The following is a 24,102-nucleotide window of genomic DNA, read 5'->3' as shown; positions in this document are numbered from 1 at the left end:
TATTGTCACTCTCTGAGACACAAACCGGCAACAAGTGTGCGATCATATTTCTCTGCTGCGCCACAGAATGATAAATACAGCGCAGCGTCTGGAGATATTATTTGGAGTTTATGTATTTATATATATATATATATATATATATATATATATATATATATATATGTAGCAATATTATGAGCTACATTATCAGCTAAAAGACGCAAGTTAGCAATATCGTTAGCTACATCATCAGCTATATGACACAAATTAGGAATATCATGAGCTACATTATCAGCTAAATGACGCAAGTTAGCAATATCGTTAGCTACACAAGAGACCAGGAAACATCTGTGTTGGTTCCCAAACACAGGGTCGAGTCCCAAAAATGGGACGCATGTGATAGACATTTGCTGAACTTTTAGTTGACATTTATGTAAATGTACGTCTCACACGGTTTTTAAGCTGAATGATGATGAGGATAATTCCCTCAAAAGAGTTTTTAAACGTGTAATTCCACTGACAAATCCCCTGAAAACTGAGCTGCTGTTAATCCACGTGTTACTGAACATCAACACTCAAGTGAGGAGCAACAAGAAAAACTCTCTCTAAAGTTCTACAGAACTTTGTTGCCATTAAATTGGATTTAACGTGGATACTGAACAAATGACTGCGGTTAAATAAAAAGACACAGCAGTATATATTTGAGTTATTTGTTTGTTTTTTTTCTGATTGTGTGATTCAAGATTATGAAAGGAAAGGAAAAAAACTAAAAACCTAAACTAAAACCACCTACCTGTGATCTGGAAGGTGATGGAGAGGAGAGGGGGGACACTAGGCTTCTGCTGTCTTTGGGTCTGACCCACTGAAAATACAGGGGAGACAACGCTATTAACTACACACACACACACACACACATGGGCTGAGGGAAACTATAATAAATAAATAAATGTATTATTATTTATTTATATAAATCAGATATTTATATAAATTCAGATTAAATAAATCTGAATTGTCAACAATAATCCTACCTAAAATAAATCTTTCTAACAGGAAACGGAAGTTTGTAAACCACTCACTCTCCCACACCAAAGCCCATAGAGAGAATCAGTGATTTTAACATTACAGCACACAGGAGTTCACAGGAGTTGTTGATCCACTGCTGCCTCCATCACTAAGTTCAAATGTCTTATTTTAGTGAATTTTCAAATATTTCATTTAGACTTAACTCAGTGACACAAAGTGACCACACGAGGCAGCAGTAGACCAGAAGCTACTGTGTCCCTGTGAGCTAAAATCAGTGATTTTCTCTATCGGGTTTGGTGTGGGAGAGTGATTGGTTTACAAACTTCAGTTTCCTGTCGTCTCACAGTGAGATAAAGACGTGCAGCTTGAGTAAGGTGAGCTTTTTGTGTATTAAAATGAAAGTTTAGTGTAAACAAAAGAAAGAACCTTAACCGTGCCTATTATTTATTCATGTGTATCAGGATGTAAAGAGAATTTCAGATAAGGTGAAACAAAGTGATTGACTGTGGCTTTAAGAAACTATCAAACTCCTGAGAACAGGAATAAAAACGTCGACGACTGCGAGGTTAAAAGCAGTGATTGAGAGATTCACATGCTCGAGAGGGCAAAAACAAAGCAAAAAATCCCAGAGTTCCGCAGTGGCTTTATCTGAGGAAACTAAGACACAGATCCAGGGTCAAATCTCAGCTGCTGCCCCTGAAAGATTAAGATCAGGATTCAGGAGGCGGGAAACTGGTACCAGATATCTGCGCTTGAGGGAATCCTAGCACTTTAGCACGGTTATATGTGTGTGTGTGTGTGTGTGAGAGAGAGAGAGAAAGAGAGAGAGAGAGGGAGAGAGAGAGAGAGAGAGAGAGAGAGAGAGAGAGTCACTGTGTGCAGTTGCATGCTGGGAGATTTAACCCTACATGATGAAAGGAAAAGAAATCCTGAGAAGAGACGATAAGAACTCTGTGCACACTTACACACAAAGCCTGTTCTGGAAACACCTCTTTCCACCTGTCTCTGTGTGTGTGTGTGTGTGTGTGTGTGTGTGTGTGTGTGTGTGTGTGTGTGTTTATTATTTTTTACTTATTTGATTATTTGTGTCTGCGTCTGATTGATCCAACACTCATTATTCTTTGATTAGAGGACGACTGATGATCAATACCGACGATCAAACACGTGTCCAGCGCTCAATTAATCCTAAACTTTATTAGATAAGTTCACATTATTAATTGTATAAATTATATAAATAAATACAGTAATTCATACATACATACATAAATAAATGCATTTATAAATAAAAGACTATATAGAGGAATGTATAAATAAATTAAAGAAGGGAATAATTGGCGTGAGGAAAACTGTTGGGAAATGTGCTCCTTCAGGTTAAAAATAATATCCAGGTAAAAAAAAGAAAATAATATTATTAACAGATGAACATATACATTCAACATAAAATATAAACATGACGGTAATTATTATTTTTATGCTTATGCTGTTCAACCCAAACTAATTTAGGGTTTTTATTGGCATTTTATTACTAAAGTCATGAGTTTATTAACTGTGCTGTCATCGTTATTATTATTTTTATGACATTATTACATGATTACATTATACATGTTGGTTAATCTGGTTTGTCTCCTGCAATTTACTCTCTACTTACATACACAAGCGAGCCGTATATGTAAAAGCGTTACATATCGATATGTAACTTTTACTGTAGCCCTACATATCTTCATGCTGACAGATAACAACAACATCATTTCACGCCATAACATGGAAAACAAGGTGTGTTAAAATTGCTGTGTTTAAAACAAGTCTATACACAGAAAAGTAAAGTTTATAGCCTATTCGTATGACTCCATGGGCGCCGCCATTATTCTCCGACGTCATTTTGGTGAAGTCGGGGTAGGTCGATCAGCCCCGACTTCGCGAGTAGGAGGTCCCACTTCGACAGGTATTCCAGTGCACTTTTTCTAGTTGGAGGTAGGATAAGTCCCACGTCCAACTGGTTTGGATGGGCTCTAGAACGCAGCATAACTTACAAACTAACGATCATCCTTCTATTTATCTAAGCTAGCTAGCTAGCATCTATCTTTCAGTCTAACTTACTAACTAACGAGCATCCTTCTGTCTAATTAAGCTAGTTAACTAGTATCTATCTACCAGTCTGTCTAATTTACGAACTAGCTTGCTAGCGAACTAGAATTGCTTCCATCTAGCTAAATTATATGGAAGATTGTTAGTTAGTTAGACAGCTATTTAGTTAATCTAAGCTAGCTAACTAGCATCTATCCATCAGTCTTACTAGTATTCTACTACTAGTTAGCTAGCTTGATTAAATAGACGGACAGACAAACAGACAGACAGACTAGCATCTATCAGTCTGTCTGTCAAACACTCTTTAAATAATCTGAATTATCTCTTTAAAATCATTGAAAACATTGACTGCCTTGAGTGATGTCGAGGATTATGTAAGAATGGGAGGTTTTTAAGAGCTTAACGGCTAAATCTCAACGTGTGTTCTCTGAGCAGGAACTTGAGGATAATTATCCCTTTTATTTTTCACCTTTGTCTTTGTCTCGGAGGTCGTTGAGGTATTTCACGAGCTCAGCGTTAGCCTCCACACAGTAAACTTCTCTGGTCTGCAGTCCTCCTCCACACAGGCCCGTCAGGTTGCCACGTCGACGGTCCTGTTGGCCTAGCAACAGGTCCACGCGGCAGTCGCTCCATTTGCTGGTTCTCCAGGTGTAACTGGAGGGAAGGAAAAAGCTGGGTTTCATTTATATTTATATTTATATTTATATTTACACCTCATTTACATTATATGTACACTCAGGGAATCTAACAGGTTAAATGCAACAAATACAGTTTTCTTCACCACTGTTCAAAGTCTAGTAATAATATTTAAAATGATTCCTTAAGAGGTTTGCTAATAATTTCAACAGATCCGTGTTCAGGGTGATGCTGAAGTATAGAACATTTCAAGCGATTTCAAGATACTTTTTGTTTTTTTGAATAAAGTCAGCTCACTGTCAAAGTGCATCAGGGCAAATGGATAATTTCCTCAAATTCAAAAATTCATTAAAATTATTCCTTAGGAGGTTTGCTAATATTTCCAATACATCCTTTTTCAGGGTGATGCCGACTATTACTGTGGTAAATTTCAAGTAATTTCAAGATACTTTTTGTTTGAATAAAGTCAGCTCACGTGGTGCAGGGTGGAACACCGTCCACCTGAACCTCACACGGCTCCGACTCCTCCAGCGGCGGACAATCGTCTCCATCCCCCACAGGAAACTGGAGCACCTGTCTGTTCCGTGTGCGATTTCCCACGGGGGCCTTGGCGTCCACGCAGGTCTTGGAGCAGGGGCCCCACTCGCCCCACTGGGTCACCTGACAGTCCTTTGGGAGGACGCAGGACTGGACGGTCAGCGGCAGGTCCCTCGGTATGCAGAGACTGTGGACGGATGAAGACACGGCGATGTCAGGGTGATGAGGTTATATCACAGTAAAAACTACATGAGGTTGTTAATTAGGCTGAACAAAAAGTTAAAAGACAAGAAAATAAAAAGAAATAAAACCCCAAATTGGAAGGAAATTAAAGACACATCACACCCTGGGCCAAGCTATTATTTTACTACCATCTGCTTGCAATCATATCAAAAATGACAGCTGTCACGTTAGTGTTTAGGGAACAAAGGAAGCTAAAAATGATTTATATAGGCCAAGGTTTTTTGAGCGCGGTCATAGAGGAAAAGAAACCCAATCAATAAGAGGAATGCAATTTTCCAAAAATATAAAAATGTCTCTATTTCAAGCGCTTGAACGGGGATATTATTATTTAAATGGACTTTCACTGGGTCGTCTGCCAAATAATAATGTGATTTTATTACCGGCAAAATCACATTCCGCTCCATTAACCTTTCAAAAAGTAGAAAAGTGATTAAAACTTTGTATTAATGTTCTCAATTTGGCCGATTTATACATTTTTCTGTTATTTTTTTTCTCAGAGTAAGATGATGTAGGCACTAACAGTGTGTGTTTTCACCTTTTAGAGCAGAAAATATAGAAGAATTACATATTTTCTGTTATGTAAGGGCCACCGTGTGAGTGGAGGAGTCCCTCCACACTCTCACCATTAGAGGTCACTAATTCTATAAGTTCTAGTCAGTTATAGTATCATTAGGATTTAATCAATACGGAGGCTCAACGCAGCACTTGTTAGCGATGCTATCTTTGTGAAACTTTAGCTCAAAATTATTAAGCACAACCATTTCAATTCGAAGTTTGTTTTTAATTTAAGTTTTAGTTCATATCAGGGCAAATGGATCATTTCCTCAATTTCAAAAAAACTATTTCCTTAAGAGGCTTGCAAATATTTTCAACTGATACTTGTTCAGGGTGATGCTGACTAATAATATAGAAAATTTCAAGTCAAGAATTACATCCTTTCTGTTACCTAAGGGCCACCGTGTGAGTGAGGGAGTCCTCCATTTTGTTTCCCTCCACACGCTCACCATTACAATTCTGACATATCGGACCTTTAACTGTGTGAGACTGGACAATCAGGGCTGTAACCCTGCAAGTGTAAATGGAGACATTATGGAGATGGCGTTTTCCTGCGGCGTTCAGCGATCACACAGCATATTTATGGTAAACAGTGAGGCGGCGGCTCATTACAGTGAGGTTAAATCTTCCAGTTAGCGCTCACTGTTAATGTGCCGCGATGCCTTAGAGCCACAGTTTATGATGTTTGAGCGTGTCACAGCAGCAGATATATGACTCTATAAGTGCTTTTTAAAGCCTCACTTTAAAGTGTCCGCCCTTGAGTGCTGACACACTGTCATTAGCAGCAGAAAAAGTTCTTTATTAAGAGTCAGAAGGAAAGGGAGTTGTGTGTCCTTCAGTCGGTAAGTTTTTTTGGGGCACAAACGAGTCAAACTCAAGGCCCTGGGGGGGCCACAGCCGGTCCCCGCCATATATATTATATATATATAATATCTAAAATAAAATCTTAAGAACACGTTCACGTCTTTATCTCACTGTGAGACAGACTTTTCCGACAGGAAAATGAAGTTTGTAAACCACTCACTCCCCCACACCAAAGCCCATAGAGTGATCAGTGACATCACATCACACAAGAGTTCACAGGAGTTGTTGATCCACTGCTGCCTCCATCACTAAGTTCAACTGTCTTATTTTGTTCATTGGCAATAAAAATCCATCGTTTAGATTAACTTCAGTGACACAAAGTGACCACACGAGGCAGCAGTAGATCAGCAGCTCCTGTGTCCCCGCAAGCTAAAATCACTGATTTTCTCTATGGGGTTTGGTGTGGGAAACACAACAATTATTTGTCTAATAACACGTTGTGTTTGATTATTACAGTAGTTGACTCTGACTCTTCTCACTTCACTGTTTCCACTTTCTTTGTCGCAGCCAAACACTTTAAAATCAGCGTTTTTTCCTCCTCCTTTGTCGTTATCTAACTTTTTTTTTTTTTCAAACGGAAAATGATTGTGTCCTCATTCTGTCTGTGTGACTGAGATGAAGAAATAATGACTCCCTCTTTGAGAAAAACCTCTTTAAAAATGCTACAGAGCACAACAAACAAGCAGAGTCTCAGTGAAAATAGGTCAGTGGCTGCTTTTTTATTTCTTTCTTTTTAATAAACCCAGGAGGTTGAGTGTGAGTCAGTGAACAGTGAAATGAAAGTGAGATGTTTTCACTGTGTCACTTCAAAGACTGCAGAGGTGTATTTTTTTTTATTCTACACACTGGAGTCAAAGAAGAGATACATAAATAAATAGATAAATTAACGCAGCTCGTCTGAGTCGCTGTAGGTGAAGTTTGCCGGCCTAAATGAGAGGATTCTAAATGAAGCAGAGCTGGAATTAGCTCTAATGACTTGTCAGCTGCTTCGACAGCAGGAGAAAAGTTTGCAGGAAAGAGACGGAGAATCAAAGTCTGGAGGAGGACCAGAGGAGGACCAGAGAGAGAATACTAGAGAGAGGACCAGAGAGAAGACCAGAGAGAGAGGACTAGAGAGAGGACCAGAGAGAAGACCAGATGAGGACCAGAGGAGGACCAGAGACGACCAGAGAGAGAGGACCAGGAGGAGGACCAAGAGGACCAGAAAGAGAGGACGAGAGAAGACTAGTGAGAGGACCAGAGGAGGACCAGGAGGACCAGAGGAGGACCAGAGAGAAGACCAGATGACCAGATGACCAGAGAGAGGACCAGAGGAGGACCACAGACGACCAGAGAGAGGACCAGGAGGCGGACCAGAGACGATCAGAGAGAGGACCAGGAGGACCAAGAGGACCAGAAAGAGATGACCAGAGAAAATCCAAGACCGATATCCAGAAAATTCAAAAACAAGTCTTTTTTAGATCAGTAGATCAATTTTAACTGATCTACAGTTGGACTTTGTTGGCTTGGATTCTTGTGTTGGACGTCTCGCTCATGGAGAAGCGTTCATTAGCCTCTGGTAAAGATCAGGTAGAGAAACTGATGCTGATTTAAATTTCTACAGAAAACACTCATGTGTTTGGGACAGATCTGGACTCATCGTAAAAATACAAAAATGTGATGAGACACTCTTTACAGCAGTGACTCAGAAACCTGATAATGATGTCTGAGTCATGAGGGCATGGTCTTTGGAGGACGTTAAAAACCCAGTGACAGATGCATCAAAGGAAATTGGAAATGAAGTGAGCAAGATGTTCAGGGAGCTGGAGCAGGAGCAGGAGCAGGAGATGAAGCTGAGACTCCACAGAATAATCGCTTCACCAAAAAGTGGCAAAAACAACTCTGAATATTTTAGGACGAGAAATAAACAAGTGCAGGATTAATATTTATGCTGCTGTGGGCGTCTGAGCCGTTTCCACGCCTCCTTTGAAATATGTGATCCCTGTTACTGCTAAGCAAAGCAATAATGAATGGATGAGTTAATAAATGATCATGTGTTCGAGAACAGTGGCATTCATGTTGTCATCAGGGCGTTCATGTGGCTCTCCACTTCATATAAAGTCATGTCTATTATTAGTCCTATCAGTTTTCTTATTTAAAGATTCATTTTACATCATAAATACAAACTATTAATCAAAACAAACTTTTATTTTGAAATATCATCACAAATATCTCGATTGTTATAGATGATGATGTTGTTTTTTCCCACAAAAGTCGATGATCGGATGTTGATCGGCCTCTCCTGACCAGACGAGACACTCGTTTTGAGAACCCTGTTTTAAAACAGATTTTTTTTAAATGCCATGACATGGGCTGAGAGCTGAGGTAGGGGCAGTGCAGGGGGCGTGGTCTGGCAGTGAATTCAGATACCGAGTTGAAAAGATGAAGATCTCCGGTGTTTTAGTTGAATGGGGAGGAGTCTGGGACAGTGAGCATCGTACAGACTGGACGTGTGAACCAGTGGGGACTATTGGAGCATTCCATTTGTAGTTGGAACTCATGGAAATATACAAGTTCTGGGGGCGTTTCTCACACAGAACTTCTGATTTCCGACGCAAAAACTCTCCAACATCAACAAGGAATTCTAAGATGCCCGCTTACAGCATATTTGCTTCACAGTAAATCCGTCTCAAACACGTTGCTAACCCTGTTTATTATTGTTATCGACTAGTATTGCTAACAATGTTGAGCCCCAGATAGTTTTGTGTACTTTTGCTGACTTTCTGTTGACCGGATCTTAACGTGTTTGTTGATATTGTGTTTTCATGGCGTCTCCACACTGACAAAGTAGCTGAGTTCACTGCGGCTTTTAAAAGTTTGCTTTTTAAACTTCGCTGTCTAAATCACACATTTTTGTCTTGTTATTTCAGGTGAACTCCACTCTTTTATTTATTTTCCCTGTTGCGGCTCCGTCTTTAAAATTCACGAGCGGCTCCACAAACATTTAACAGATGACAATTTGAGCAACAGCTTCTCATGTAACATATTATTTCACGTCTATTCCAAACCCCAGGGTGGGGAGGTGAGGGGTTGGCTGGGATATGCAACACAAAGTTGTTTTTAAGTGAAGCTAAGATTGATCTGATGTCATGAAATGATTTGCTTTTTTCTCCACTTCTGTCTCCGGAGCGAGACGATCAAATAAGTGCTTCATCGCTGTGACGGCTCGACTGTGACAATGACACAAAAGATAAACATCCGCGGCGACAGAATCTCTGACAAGGACAAATGTGGCTTCGTGTTAATCTGTTAGTGAAACAAGGATGAGTGCACCTCAACGTCAAAGTTACATGGAAAAAAGAAGAGAAAGACGGATAATTAAAGGAGAAGAAACTGTGAAACTGAGTCACAGAAAAGTAAATCATAAACTCTATATTTATACTCTATATTTATATATATCTGTATATATGATATATATATATATATAGATTTATATATATCAATATATATATTGATATATATTGGACCACAGTGTGTTAGCTCGCATACCCAGAGCGGCGGCTAACGTTAGCTTATCCAACGACCGTTGCGACATCAAAGTAGGTTTAATTAACATCCAATCCCTCACAAGCAAAGGACGTCTGCTGCATGACCTGCTCCTCGACCGCAAGTATGACTTTTTATGTCTAACTGAGACGTGGCAACAACTTAATGATTTCTCTCAGCTCAATGAAGCTACACCACCTGGGTTTGTTTACTCCAGTCAGCCCCGTCTCACCGGAAGTTCTCATCTGTCAAACTGACGACATACTCATCTTTTGAAGCCATGGCTCTTCAACTGAATGGTCCAACTCCCACTATTTTAGTCACTGTCTATCGTCCACCTAAGCCAAATAAGGATTTTATTGATGACTTCTCTGCTCTTTTCACCCACCTTACCTCACTCTGTCCCAATATAATTCTGCCTGGTGATTTTAACATCCATATGGACAAACCCAACGACACCCTCTCCAAGGATTTTACATCCTGCCTGGATAGTTTTGATTTTAAACAGTATGTTGATTTCCCTACCCACTCTAAAGGCCATATCCTAGATCTCGTATGCTGCTCTGGCATCACTCCCTTTAACTGTTCTGCCGATGACCATACCATTTCTGATCACTTGTTAATATCTTTTAACGCAACCTTAAGACTAACGAAAGTTAAGCAGTCTCGGCTTATTTCTTTTCGTAACATCAAAAATATTAATTTAGCTGATCTCACCACTGGCATTAACAGCCTCCCCAGCCTCAGTTCTTCATCTACTCTTGATCAACTGGTTACCCATTATAATCATGGCCTCCATTCCCTGCTGAATTCACTTGCTCCTGTTAAAACTAGGACTGTGTCATTTACCAACTCTGCTCCCTGGTTCACACCGCATCTACGACAACTTAAAGCCAAGGGACGGCAACTAAAGAGGCTCTTCAAGAAAACCGGACTCTCCGTTCACAAAGAAATGTATTACACCCATATCCTTCTCTACAAAGACACCATCTCCTCAGTCAAATCTCAATACTATGCAGGTTTAATCAGTGCTGGTAATGGGAATACTCGAGCCCTGTTCTCAGTCCTCAACAACACACTACGCCCTCCGACCTCACTTCCTGCACAGTTCTACTCCTCAGATCACTGCAAATCCCTAATGTTATTTTTCAATGAAAAAATACACAGGATCCACCAGCAACTGACCCCTCAAATCCCCTGCATTCCTTCTCCTCCGGAACCTAGAGAATCCCAAACATTCTCTAGCTTCCAACTGCCCTCTGCTACTGACATTTCGGATCTCATCCTGAAATCTAAAACATCTACCTGTCAACTTGATCCCCTCCCTACCTCCTTAGTCACTTCCAGTCTACCCTTCTTGCTACCTCTGATAACTGCCATCATTCACTTCTCCCTCTCCTCTGGTTCTGTACCGTCCACTCTTAAATCTGCTGCTGTTACACTGTGGCAGTGGGGCTTGGTTAGAGCGACGGCTGCTGGAGGGAAGGAAGGAGTGGCTCAGCCGGTGATCAGACAGCTGGACAGAATCAGGTAATCAGGAAGCTATATAAGCAAGAGGTTCTGGTCTCTTGCAGTAGGCTGGGTCCGCACGCAGACACACACAGAGAGAGAGACGGAGAGACACGGAGTAGACAGAGAGAGAGACGGGGAGTCAGAGAGTCAGAGCAGCGCAGCGCAGCAGAGCGCTGACATCGCAGCCACAGCTGACTTCTTTTGTTTGTTTGGTTGATTGTTTTCATTTGCAAATAAACCGGTCTATTTACTCCCTCAACGTCGCCTCCTCGTCCTTCCCGAACCCCAGTGAGTGGGAAAAGCTCACATACACCTATACTTAAGAAACCCGGTTTAGACCCCAGTGACTTTAATAACCTGTGACCGATCTCCAACCTACCATTTATCTCCAAGATTCTGGAGAAAGCAGTGGCTTCACAGATACATGCTTATCTCCATAGCAATAACCTTTACGAACAGTTCCAGTCTGGATTCCGCCCACGTCACAGCACAGAAACAGCCCTCCTTAAAATTACTAATGACCTACTGTTGGCAGCTGACTCTATACTATTATCCATCCTTATCCTCCTTGATCTGAGTGCAGCCTTCGACACAATCTCCCACACCACCCTCCTCGACAGACTAGCATCTATTGGCATCTCTGACACGCCCCTGGAGTGGTTTAAATCGTATCTCTCTGGCCGCACCGTGTTCATCCAGTTGAAAACCTTCACATCCCAACCGTCTCCCCTCTCCTCTGGTGTTCCCCAAGGCTCTGTACTTGGCCCCATCCTGTTCATAATCTATCTCCTCCCCCTTGGTCAGATCTTCTGCAAATTCAATATCCACTTCTACTGTTATGCGGACGACACCCAGCTCTACCTTTCTTCCAAACCCACCTCCACCTTCCCGTCCTCCTCCCTCTGTAACTGTCTACAAGAAATCGAAACCTGGTTCTCTTCCAACTTCCTGAAACTCAACAGTGACAAAACCGAGGTTCTCCTCATAGGTTCCAAATCCACTCTCACCAACACTCCAAGTTTCACCATCCCCATCGATAACTCCTCTGTTTCCCCCTCCCTACAGGTTAAGAGTCTGGGTGTCGTCCTTGACGGCACTCTCTCATTCCAGACCCACATCAATAACATCACTCGGTCTGTCTATTACCACCTATGCAGCATCAACCGTCTCCGCCCATCCCTTACTCCCAACTCTACTGCTATCCTGGTCCACTCCCTGGTCACATCTCGCCTTGACTATTGTAACTCCCTTTTTATTGGTCTTCCCCACAAGTCCATTTATAAACTCCAATTGGTTCAGAACTCTGCTGCCCGGATCATCACCAGGATCCCTTCTATCAATCACATCACACCTGTTCTGCAACAGCTACACTGGCTTCCGGTTAAATTCCGCATCGAAAATTCTGCTTCTCACCTTCAAGGCCATCCATAACCTCTCTCCCCCATACCTCTCTGACCTCCTTCACACCAACACCCCTTACCGGACACTAAGATCTGGCTCATCTATCAGCCTCATTGTGCATCTTACCCGTCTGACCACCATGTGGGCCAGCGCCTTCAGCCGATCTGCCCCCCGCCTCTGGAACTCCCTCCCCCTCGGCATCAGGAACATTGTTTCATTCGCCATCTTTAAATCCCATCTGAAAACCCACCTTTTTAAACAGGCCTACTCCCTCTAACTCTCTAACTCTCTACCCGTTGCTCTTACCTTTTGTTATTTTTATTTTGTTGTTGTACGGCCACCTTGAGTGTCTTGAAAGGCGCCTTAAATATAATGCATTATTATTATTATTATTATTATTATTATTATATCTATACTTTCATGCAAAATATGCAAAAACCTCTAACTGAGACCTGTGAAGAAAAATAACTTCCTTTAAATCAGTGTATAGTAAAATAGTTTATACCAAGTAAAACTATGGAAACTATGAATATTGAGTCAATAAATACACTTTTAGATGATAAAATATCACTTTGAGGCCTCAAATAAAGAGATAAAAATCGTTTAAAATTTATAAATATAATTTGGTTGAAAACAGTAAATGAAGTTCATCCAAACATCAGAACTATGCAGGAATATGAGGTTGAAGTTGTGTGTTTTTTGGTAAAAGTGTATGAATATAGAGAATTAAAAGAGTAAATAGTAAGTAAAACAAAGTTAATTAATATACTATACATTTTTTGCCAAACGTGTTCAAAGTGCTCGCTCACAGACCAGCTGAGTTCAGAACTTTCTTTGCTTACTACAACGAACGAATAATAAACAATGAGTTCTTAGATATCATTTGGAAATCGTGTATAGTTTTTAGAAACACAGTGAATTAAGGGGTAAATATCAAAGCTATACAGAAAAATGAGAGAGTTTATACAGTAAATGGCTACAAATAGAGATGAATAAAATATTAAATTAATTATTAAAGTGAATTATTGGTCAGTGAGACCTTCCCTGTTTTAGGCCTGTAAAGAAAAGGTAAACGTCTTTAAAGGGAACAGGTTTTAGATATAATTTGGATGGATCTCATGTCCAATCGTGTCCTTGTGAGAACATTTGCACTAAAATATTGCTGCAGAAAAGAAAAATCCATTAACTTTAATGTCACATTACCATAAAAAGAAAATTGCCACTCACTTTCGAGCCACTGCGCTGCCATTCCTGTGAATGCAGACCACGTCCCGGGTCTGGGAGCCCACCTGGATGTCCCAGAATGGACTCTCCTGCCTGTTCAGGCGGTTCCTGGTCCGTTTCTTCTGGATCAGCTCCCTGGTTTCTGGATCTTTGACTCCAGATCTGTCCCTGAGACCCTGACCTTTACCTTTCCTGCGCTTAGCTTGTCGCACTGTCCGAGTCTGTGGGAGAGAACAGGGGCTCCAGGGTCCCACCCTGAGACTGTACATGCCTTCTGGACCAGCGCAGGGCCCCGCTTTACAGGACTGGAACTCAGTGAGGTTCGGGCAGAGGGCGCCTCCAAAAACCGGAGGAACCAGAACACTGCGGACCCGGTTCCTGAGGCCCGTTCCACACGTTTTGGAGCATGACGTCCATGGCGAATACTCGGAAACCACGCAATCCTGGGGACACGGGATCAAACACGCCTGCTCCAGACGAGGCTTGGGCTCAAAGTACTCGCAGATGGCGTCGTCTGCTGGAGAACTGTCCACCCTGAGCATGCAGCCCACCTCCCGGGTCTGGATACCCTCATCGCCTCCACTGCATAAGAACAGGCGCAAGGCCCCAAAGGTCCTCGCCGACACCAGCATGCACTCGTTCCAGGCACCGAGACTCCAGCCGTAAAGTTCCTTGTGCCAGTCGCACACGTGGAAACAGTTCCTCTGATTGGACGGACGCTGGCTTTGATCGCAGTTGGTGTGAAGCGTCGTCCAGCCGTCAACGTGGGCGCACCACACCGCCCGGCTCTGGCTGCCACCCGCGCCGCATTCACTGCCCATGCACCTTCCCCATGAACCTGCAGAACAAATGAACACACTCCGGTTAGCATGAGGTCACAGAGGGAACTCCAGGACGGACACAGGTCTAACGTAAGGAACCACAACCTTCTGCTTAACGATACAGCATGAGAGCATGGATGCAGAGTTCAGACACACGTCCAAGAAATGATCATCAGGTTCGTTCATGGATCATTTTCGTTCATTCATTCATTCATTTATTCATTGTCTAACACTTTATCTTCTAAGAGGTTCACAGAGAATCCCAGCTGACAAAGGATGAAAGACATGAGCACAAGTGGAGAACTTCGATGCAGAACACTGATCAATCATTTTGCTGCGAGGTAAAAGTGCAAGCCACTATAGCACCGTGTAGCCGGAGTGGAATGAGCCGAAAATGATACTCTGTAACAGAACAGAACAAAATCACTGGATCGGATATCGGAAGATTTAAGATCCGATACGCAACAATTAAAATAATCCTCCATATTCAGCACACGTCACTATTCACAGAGTGTTCTGTTCTGTTCTGGGCTGTTTCGAGAATTATTATGGGTTCATATTCAGCGCTTCAGAGTTAACGCTCCCTCAGTCTGCAAACAAACAAACAAACCAGGTTTGAAAAATATGAACTGTGCTAATAAATCAGGAAGGTAAAACTTTGGCGGATGATGTGTTTAGGACGTGATGGAAACATTTTTAACTTCACATTCAGCGTCTGTGTGAGAGTGAACTGAGCAGATGCTTCCTTCTGTTGTTGTGTTAAAAATAAAACTTGAAACAGAGACGGGAGGGGAGGACTCGTCTGGGGAAAAGAATTTCACTCTGTGGATCTGCTGCTGAAGATGAGGTCAGAGAAACTGGAGTGATCAGATAATGAGATAAAATGGATTGATACAGTTGTTTAGATCAGGGGTTTGAAGTGTTACTGCGGGGAGATATCAGGAATATCAAGGGTGAGGATGAAAGGATGAGGATGAAGGAGACAACTGAACAATGGTGGAAGAGGAGGAGGAAGAACAACAACAAGAGGAACAAGAAGAACAAGAGGAAGAAGAAGAAGAACAAGAAGATCAGTCATTTCCAAAAACTGGGTTGGGGCCTACAGATGGTTCATGCCCAGCTAGCTTGTCCATGTGGACCCTATAAGGTTTATATTCACGCTGAAAAAAGTCCCAAGTGGGTTTCTCCGTGGTTTCCACGGTGACCAGATCTGCATAGACAGAAATCTCATCGCCAAGTCCTATTATCAAACTTGAGTTGTGTCACTTCAGTTTGTGGTCCAGTGTTGGAGTGGAACAGTTTGGTTCTGAACGTATTTGGTACCCTAACCCTTAGGTTACCAGAGTAATAGTACGGTCTGGTATGGGTGGAGCTAGACCCAGGACAGTCAGCTGATTGGGCAACAGAAAAGCTTCTGGTGTTTCTATCACAGCTCACGGTCTATTCTCGTACAAAGTTTGACGTCTTGTTGCGTCAGCCCACGCCTACAGAGTAAAGGTACTGTTCTCAGTCGAGTGTTCAAGTCTGACCGAGGGCTTTAGCGTTCCAAACCTAACCGTACTGTACCAAACCGTACTGCACCAAACCGTACTGTACTAAACCGCACTGCACCAAACCGTACTGTACCAAACCGCACTGTACCAGACCGTACTGTAACAAACCGCACTGTACCAAACCGTACTGTACCAAACCATACTGTACCAAACCGCACTGTACCAAAGCGTACTGTACCAAACCGCACTGTACCAGACCGTACTGTACCAAACCACACTGTACCAAACCGTACTGTACTAAACCGCACTGCACCAAACCGTACTGTACCAAACCGCACTGTACCAGACCGTACTGTACCAAACCGCACTGTACCAAACCGTACTGCACCAAACCGTACTGTACCAAACCGCACTGTACCAGACCGTACTGTACCAAACCGCACTGTACCAAACCGCACTGTACCAAACCGCACTGTACCAAACCGTACTGCACCAAACCGTACTGTACCAAACCGCACTGTACCAGACTGTATTGCACCAGACCGTATTGCACCAGACCGTACTGCACCAAACTGAACTGTATCAAACCATACTGTACCAAACTGAACTGTACCAAACCGCACTGCACCAAACCGCACTGTACCAAAGCGTACTGTACCAAACCGCACTGTACCTAACCGTACTGTACCAAACCGCACTTTAACAAACCGTACTGTAGCAAAACATACTCCACCAAAACATACTGTACCAAACCATACTGTACCAGGATGGAAACACGGCTTAAAGTGAACTGTACTGTACTGAACAGTAGCAGCACGACATGAAAACAAGGTTCCTGTTCAATTTATCAGTCAATGTTTCATCAACAAACAACTCTTTATTTAAAGTCACTTTGTGGTTTTGTCTTGTTGACGAAACCAGGGAAAAAACAGAAAGAAAAAACAATGTTGACTGGATTTATTTAGTCAATAACATCTCGAACTTCCCTACTCAATAATGTGCCACTAAAACCAAAGCTTGTTAGTGTCTCTAATGTCTCTAATGAAGATGTAATTCTTTACAAATGCTCCCACATATAAAGTTGTAAGGCTGGATAAGTAGATATACATTTAAGAAAAACCATGTTTTATGTCATTTAATGTCTGGTGTCCCGGCCAGTTCTCAGTTGTCTCCGTAACAAACAAACTCATATTTGTCCTTGGCTCTGGTATCAGTGTTGATACGTGGACCAGGTTCTCCCTGCACCCAAAACTTATTAAGAAACTTCCGAGGAAAACTCCACTCTTCCTTTTGGAGCGGGAAAAAGGCAGAGAAAAACATTGACTTACACGGGATTAAGATCACAGATTATCCTCCACAGACATATCATATAATAACTACAGTCTTGGTTTTGTTTCTGTTTTTTTCGTGGAAACTTTCCTGTGATTAAAAAGGAACAAGAAAACTTAGTTGTTTGCAGAAAAACAAACAGATTTCATGGATTTCTTTCCTCTCCTGTCACAGATTGTTCCCATTAAATAAGCTTTTTAAGACACTTTTCTCTTGTCGCCAACTGCTGCGTGTGTGTGTTTGCGTGTTCAGCATAATAACTTGATACGTTCTGACACATCAGGGTTTATTTCTCGCCATGTTATCCAGAGTGTAAATTTGAGTCATGTCTTTGAGATGAATTACAGTTAACAACAGAGCAGAATGTCTGTGTTTATCTTTGACATTTAACTCCTAATGTCTTTGTCTAATCGCTGCTTGCATAATATGGATTTGTGCTCCGACAGCGTGAAGCATTCACAAAGGGCATCATTGATCTCGCCCCGATCGTTGCTACGGTAACTACAGGATCAGGTTTGTTAATTATGCCCCGCCGGTCAATTCACAGCAGCAACTTTTTAAATGATCCGTAACCAAGCTAATGTTTCTTTTCTATCTTTCACTGATGACATTTTATTAAGAGGTTAAACAAATAAAAGAAGGATAAATCACTAAAGTTAACGCGTATTTAACAACAAACAAGATGTAAATAAACGCATGGGAAATAATCTACTAACACACAGTGGTGTCCAAAGACTGGGTCAGGACACACACATGGGGCATTGGAGACCTTTTAGTTTATATTTATGTGTACTGTGCAGTGATCATTTCCTGAATTTCAAAAATTCATCAAACTTATTCCTTTAGAGGTTTGCAAATATTTTCCACGGATCCTTGTTCAGCGCGATACCGACTGTTATCAAATATAATGCATTATTATTATTATTATGGAAAAAGTGAAGTCATTCCGAGATACTTTTTGTTTTTGAGACTAAAGTCAGGTCACTGTCAAAGTGCATCAAAGTGAAATGGATCATTTCCAGAATTTCAAAAATTCATTAAAATTATTCCCTAAGAGGTTTGCAAATATTTTCAACGGATCCTTGTTCAGGGAGATGCCGACTATTATGATGGTAAATTTCAAGTCATTCCAAGATACTTTTTGTGTTTTTGAAGAAAGTCAGCTCACTGTCAAAGTGCATCAGGGCAAATGGATCATTTTCAGAATTTCAAAAATTAATTAAAATTATTTTTAAGGTGGAAGGTTTGCAAATATTTTCAACGGATCCTTGTTCAGGTAGATGCCGACTATTATGATGGTAAAATTGTAAATCTGTAATATTGTGACTTTTTTCTCGTAAAATTATGACTTTTTGACTCAGTCATTCTGTTGTAATGACATCATAAAATCGGGTGATTGTATGGCGTTTCCCTCAGATTATTATTACTCCTCCTTAACATTTCACGAGTGTGAGTCAAAAGTAAGAATAAAAAAGACCAAAATGATTCTACACTTCAAATTCTAAGTTTGAAAAAACAAAAACAAACAAACAACAACTCTGAATTTGTTCGCTGAATTTTTTCCCATGAACCTTATAAACTCCTGTTATATAATATTTTCTTGTGAGGGGGAAATTAGAAGTCGCTGCACGTCTGGAGCAGCGACTTCTGCGCCACTGAGTTTGTGTGTGTGTGTGTGTGTGTGTGTGTGTGTCACAGCTCAGTGAGAGATAAGCAGCAGCAGAAGAAGAAGAAAACAGAGGTGTGAGTCAGACGAGCTGCTGAATGTGTGAAGAGAAAGTGAAGAATAAGGGAATAAAATACTGTTGATTATAGAATAAAACAGCTGTTAATGAAACATGAGCAAACCTTTAAAACGATGTAATTATAAAACACGGCTGTGATAAAGAGAGGTAAAGCAAATATGTCGGAATAGGACTTCACACGTGTTTAAAAACAACAACAACTTTGTCTTAAAACTGCTCTATGACTCTTATCTCTTTCATTTTTTCAAAATAAAAGGTAAGAATTCTGCATGATTTTGTTGTTTGTGGGAATCTACAGGGCCGGAGGTTAATGCTGACGGACCAGTTCTGGCCCACGGGCCTCCAGTTTGTAACCACTTTACATATATTGCTCTGATTGGTTGTAGGTCTGTCCAATTTGCATATCAATTTTAATCGGCGCCCGTTGTCCATGCCTCTTGAAAGTGGGAGGAGTCAACATTGTCTCCAGAGTCTGAATCTAAAGTTTTCATATTTTATTTCTTTCTTTAGTTTCATCATCGTTTGTGTTTATTTTATCTTCTTCTCTTTTTTAAATTAATTCATAAATATTCATGTTTGACAAATTCTGAGGCTCAAGTTTCTGTCGTTAAAAACAGGTCTGTGTTTAAGCAGAAATAAACCGATGAAAGTGGAATGTGATAAGTGGGCGGAGCTTGTTCTCACCACAGTTAGTCACGTTAACTACACGTTTTAGCTTAGCTTTCTGTGTGAGTTTGTGTTTAAAAAGAACAGAAAAACTGTTGTGTCGGGATTTTAGATCCAAACTTTGTGATTTTCTGAAAACCTGAGTGTAAAAATGAAAAGTCTTGAATTATCACGGTGGAAAATACACAGAAAATAAAACAAATAAACCTTTAATAAAGAAGTAAAGCAGCGTTGTTTATATAAAACCTTTAAAAAAGAATTGAACATAAACAGAGTGAAATCCTCGCTGTTTAAATCCTCTTATAAATGTATCTACAGTGTTTTTTTCTCCCTTCATCAAACCGTGAGTAAATCCCTGTTGACAGTAATATCAACTGTGTGCACCGTGATAATCTCTTGTATTTTCAGGATTGAGCTTAAACTGTGTGGATTTTCTTGATAGCTGGAAATCTGTGAATGAATTTAAAACCGGAGGGAAAAAAAGGATTTGATCTCAGTGACGACGTTTATTCAAAACGACACCAAACGCCAGAGGATTTAGATTTATTTATACAAATATATATGTGTATACATATATATTCAGTTATATTAATACTGCAGACCGATATTTATCATAAATTTTATTGATGCTTCTCTAGAATCTGATGTGTGGCGTGGTGCAGAATAGTGTGACTTTTTTTCTTGTATTATATTACTACTTTCTCGTCAGAAAATTCTGACTTTTCTCATAAAAAATTATGACTTTTTCTTTGTAAAATAAAACTTTTCTCTAGAAATGTAATGAATAATATTAATAATAATAATATTATGACTTTTTTCTCGTAAAAATGTTTGACTTTTTTCTTATGAAAATTATGACTTCTTCTTTGTTATAATTATGACTTTTTCTATGAAGTTTTCTTACTATAATATTTACTTCTTTCTCGTAAAACAATTTTGACTTATTTTTTCGTAAAAATTAAGACTCTTCTCTCATAACATTATGACTTTTTCACGTAAAGATTTTTACTTTTTTCTCGCACAAATTATGACTTTTACTTTGTTAAAATTAAGAGTTTTTCTTCGTAAATGTAATTTTTTACGTAATATCCTGATGTTTTTCTCGCTCAATTATGAATTTTTTTCCATGTTAAAATTATTATTTTTTTCTCGTTAAATTATGACTTTTTTCTCGTAACAATTATGATTTTTCTTCTTAAAACTAAGACTTTTCTCTCATAACATTATGACTTTTTTCTGGTAAAAATGTTGACTTTTTGTTGTATTTTTTTTTTTTACTTTTTTCATGTAAAATGAAGAATTTTCCTCTTCCAATGCCATGAGAGAATGGAGTCTGGTGACTCTGGCTGTTGATCAGAGCAACACGTCTACTCTGCTCAGTGTATTTGTGTATTTCTCAGACTGCGTACACGTGTATTCACAGAGGACAGAATCATCGTCAGCTGTGGTTTGATTTGTCCACAGTTTCCTGTGGATCTTCAGCGATGGGGGGCGGGCGGCGGCTTGATGATGTCACTGTCTCTTTATTAAGATAAATTCTCCAATCGCATGGCGAGGTCTCTCAACCTCAGTAGCGCCAGCATCAGGGATTAGATTATCACCTCCCACGATGCACCAGCCTCTGCATCACAATCTGTTCTGCTTCTCTGCAGGTGTGTGTGTGTGCGGTAAATCACACAAACAACCAGGCCTGGGAATTAGGAATCAATTTCAGTGGAGTGAACGCTGCAGGAACATGAGGAATAAAAGCATGTTAATGCTTGCACACCTCCTGCTTCCATTTGGCCGTTTAATAACAAGAATGAAAGATAATCTGGACTCTCACACACACACACACACACACACACACACACACACACACACACACACACACACACACACACACGACACGCACACACACACACACACGACACGCACACACACACACACACACACACACACACACACACACACACACACACACACACACACAGAGAACATATAAGAGGAGAGAATAATGAAGTGTTCCAATAACATTAAGCTCACGCAGGGAAACATGACACCAGCGGCAATTATTAACCACTCGCTCAGGACTGAAAAACGCTGACACGGCTTCTTTTTAAAAGAGAGTCCAGCAACAGTTTCATTAGGACCGAGTCAACTCCCCAAACACACACACACACACACACACTTCATAATATCTGAGACGGGGATTACAGTCGTGTTTCCACTTCAGCAAAGCCTGGAATCACACGAGACAATAAAAGCCCAATCATTTTTTAATCCTGTAACAACGACGACCTCCTGTAGCAGCAACACGAGAGACACTTTGAGCTAATGGGAGAGATTTCACTGGAGCGTTTACACAGAGTCACAAACACACACTTCAATTAGTCGAGGAAAAGGAGAACAAAGGTGAAATATGATAAATGTCCTTCAGCTAAAGGATCAGAGAAAAGGAAACTGAGAGAGACCATACACACTAAACTGTCAGATCCACATGAAACTGGTCTGATGGTAGTTTGTACAATCTTACACACATTCACCAAATTCTGTTCAAATCCGATGAGTTTTGACAGAGATATGATTGTTTATTTTCACAGTTTTGCCCATTATAAGAGAGTGGGGATTATTGAAAGTTTGATCATGTTTTGTGAAGTCATTGTGTGCTAGATTCTCATCAAAGTTCAATGAGAGCATTCTTGAGTGATCATCTAACCCTCACAAAAGATTCATCCTAATCTGTACAAATTTCACTGAGCTACACACATCTGAACTGGTTCAATGGCACCACGTTACATTTAAATTGTCACCAAATCCATAATCTGTATCCGATCCGGATCAAATTTGGTCCGATGATAGATTGCGTCATCTTGCACATACATACCAATATCCGTTTCTATCTGATGTGTTTTGACAGAGCTATGATTATTTAATTTCACAGTTTTGCCCATTATAAGAGATTGGGGATTCTTGAAAGTTTGAAAATGTTTTGTGATGTCATTGTGTGGTAGATTCTCACCTAAATTCAACGGGAACATACTTGGATGATCATCTACCTATCACAAAAGATTCATCCTGATCTGTGAAGATGTCACTGAGATACACACATCTGAACTGGTTCAATGGCACTGAACCGTGTTATATTTAAATTGCCGCCGAATCCATAATCTGGAACAGATCCAGATGAAACTGAGTCGGATGGTAGAGAATCTGGTCCTGCACACACACACACACCAAATGTTGCTCAGATCTGAAGAGTTTGGAGTGTGCCAGTTGGAAAATCAAGTTACTGTGAAATTCCGAGTTCTGACATCAAATTGAATGCAGCATTAAAAACAAAGACAGAGTTATATATTGGTGATATGAGATCGGAGCCCTGTGATTCTCCGCTGTTTCCCTCACACCAGAACGAGAACCTCGAGATCCTTAAACTCCACTTCACTTAGACTCAGTTTATCCAATTTCTGCCAATGAGCTCTAAACAAATGAGTCTGGTTTACAGTGTTTAGTTTCAGCTAATGAACAAACCTGAGGTTTTTAATTGAATTAACAGCTGGGAGTTTCTCTCTCTCCCTCTCTGAGCCTGAGGGGTCAGGCCTCAGCTCTGGACTGTGATTGTACAGCAATATGGAGGTGGGTGTTTAACTGGACAGAGAAGACGTTTATCAGAGCCAAAGCTGCACACACACACGCTGATGCCACATCACCTAATAATACAAACCTAATAATAATAATATAAACCTAATAGCCACTTAACCCTGCCTTTTGTCACTTCTCTTCATGCCCGACTTCACTTCACTGTGTGTGCTATGTGGACACAGAGGACGGAGGTGAAATCGGTGATCGCTTTGGGATTTTCAGGACTTAACCTTAAAAAAATCACCATCAGAGACGCTTGTTCCTTCTTTAGTTAACAAAATAAAAGAGCTCACCTCGCCACGTGTCGTAGCGACGAGCTTTCATCTACGTTCTAGCGCATGTTCGGTATTGAAACGTAAATACGACACAGAACATCATTTGACATTGATGTTTTTAGAGGAGGCGGAGCTTCACTTACTGTCTTAGAGCAATCTGCACTGGTAGAAACTTGTCAAATAATAAAGGCTACGAAAGCCAAACTACTTTTATATTTGAGTCATTATACACGTCGATAAATATAATGTCGTATATAATGTTAAACCGATTCACTGGCTTTTATAATGTTCAGTGGAGATGCAGATAATCACACCTAGCACTAATTATGCTGTCAATTGCTATGTTTGCTAATTTAAAGGTCATTTTTGTAAAGTATTTTTTGTGTAAATAGTTTGTTTATTATAAAGATTAATCACAAAAAGTTTAAAAAGTGCATTCAATGAGCCTCGTAAATGACATTACTGTACATCTTACAAAGAGACGTAAACTGACCAGAGGAACTTTTATCGATGCACAACTTATTTTTAGTCATTGTGTTAAAGGATTAATATTTAAATAAATATAGTT

At 40.5% G+C, this 24,102-nt stretch overlaps 1 protein-coding gene across 1 annotated transcript in view; it reads right to left on the bottom strand.

The window, feature by feature from the left end:
* The window catches only part of LOC310931956 (thrombospondin type-1 domain-containing protein 7A-like), a gene marked incomplete at both ends in the record, with an annotated part of 113,464 nt that extends 89,881 nt beyond the window's left edge, over positions 1-23,583 (bottom strand). Inside the window, 5 exons of the mRNA XM_083895206.1 lie at positions 773-841; positions 3,557-3,741; positions 4,199-4,447; positions 13,588-14,422; positions 23,553-23,583. Coding sequence (XP_083751332.1) covers positions 773-841; positions 3,557-3,741; positions 4,199-4,447; positions 13,588-14,422; positions 23,553-23,583 — 1,369 coding nt within the window. The remainder of the gene's footprint in view (positions 1-772; positions 842-3,556; positions 3,742-4,198; positions 4,448-13,587; positions 14,423-23,552) is intronic.
* Between the last annotated feature and the right edge of the window lie 519 nt (positions 23,584-24,102).

Source organism: Microchirus variegatus (assembly GCF_963457635.1).
Source record: "Microchirus variegatus genome assembly, chromosome: 1".
Classification (NCBI taxonomy): domain Eukaryota; kingdom Metazoa; phylum Chordata; class Actinopteri; order Pleuronectiformes; family Soleidae; genus Microchirus; species Microchirus variegatus.
The sequence above is the reverse complement of the archived record's forward strand: the minus strand, read 5'-3'. Positions and strand labels throughout refer to the sequence as shown.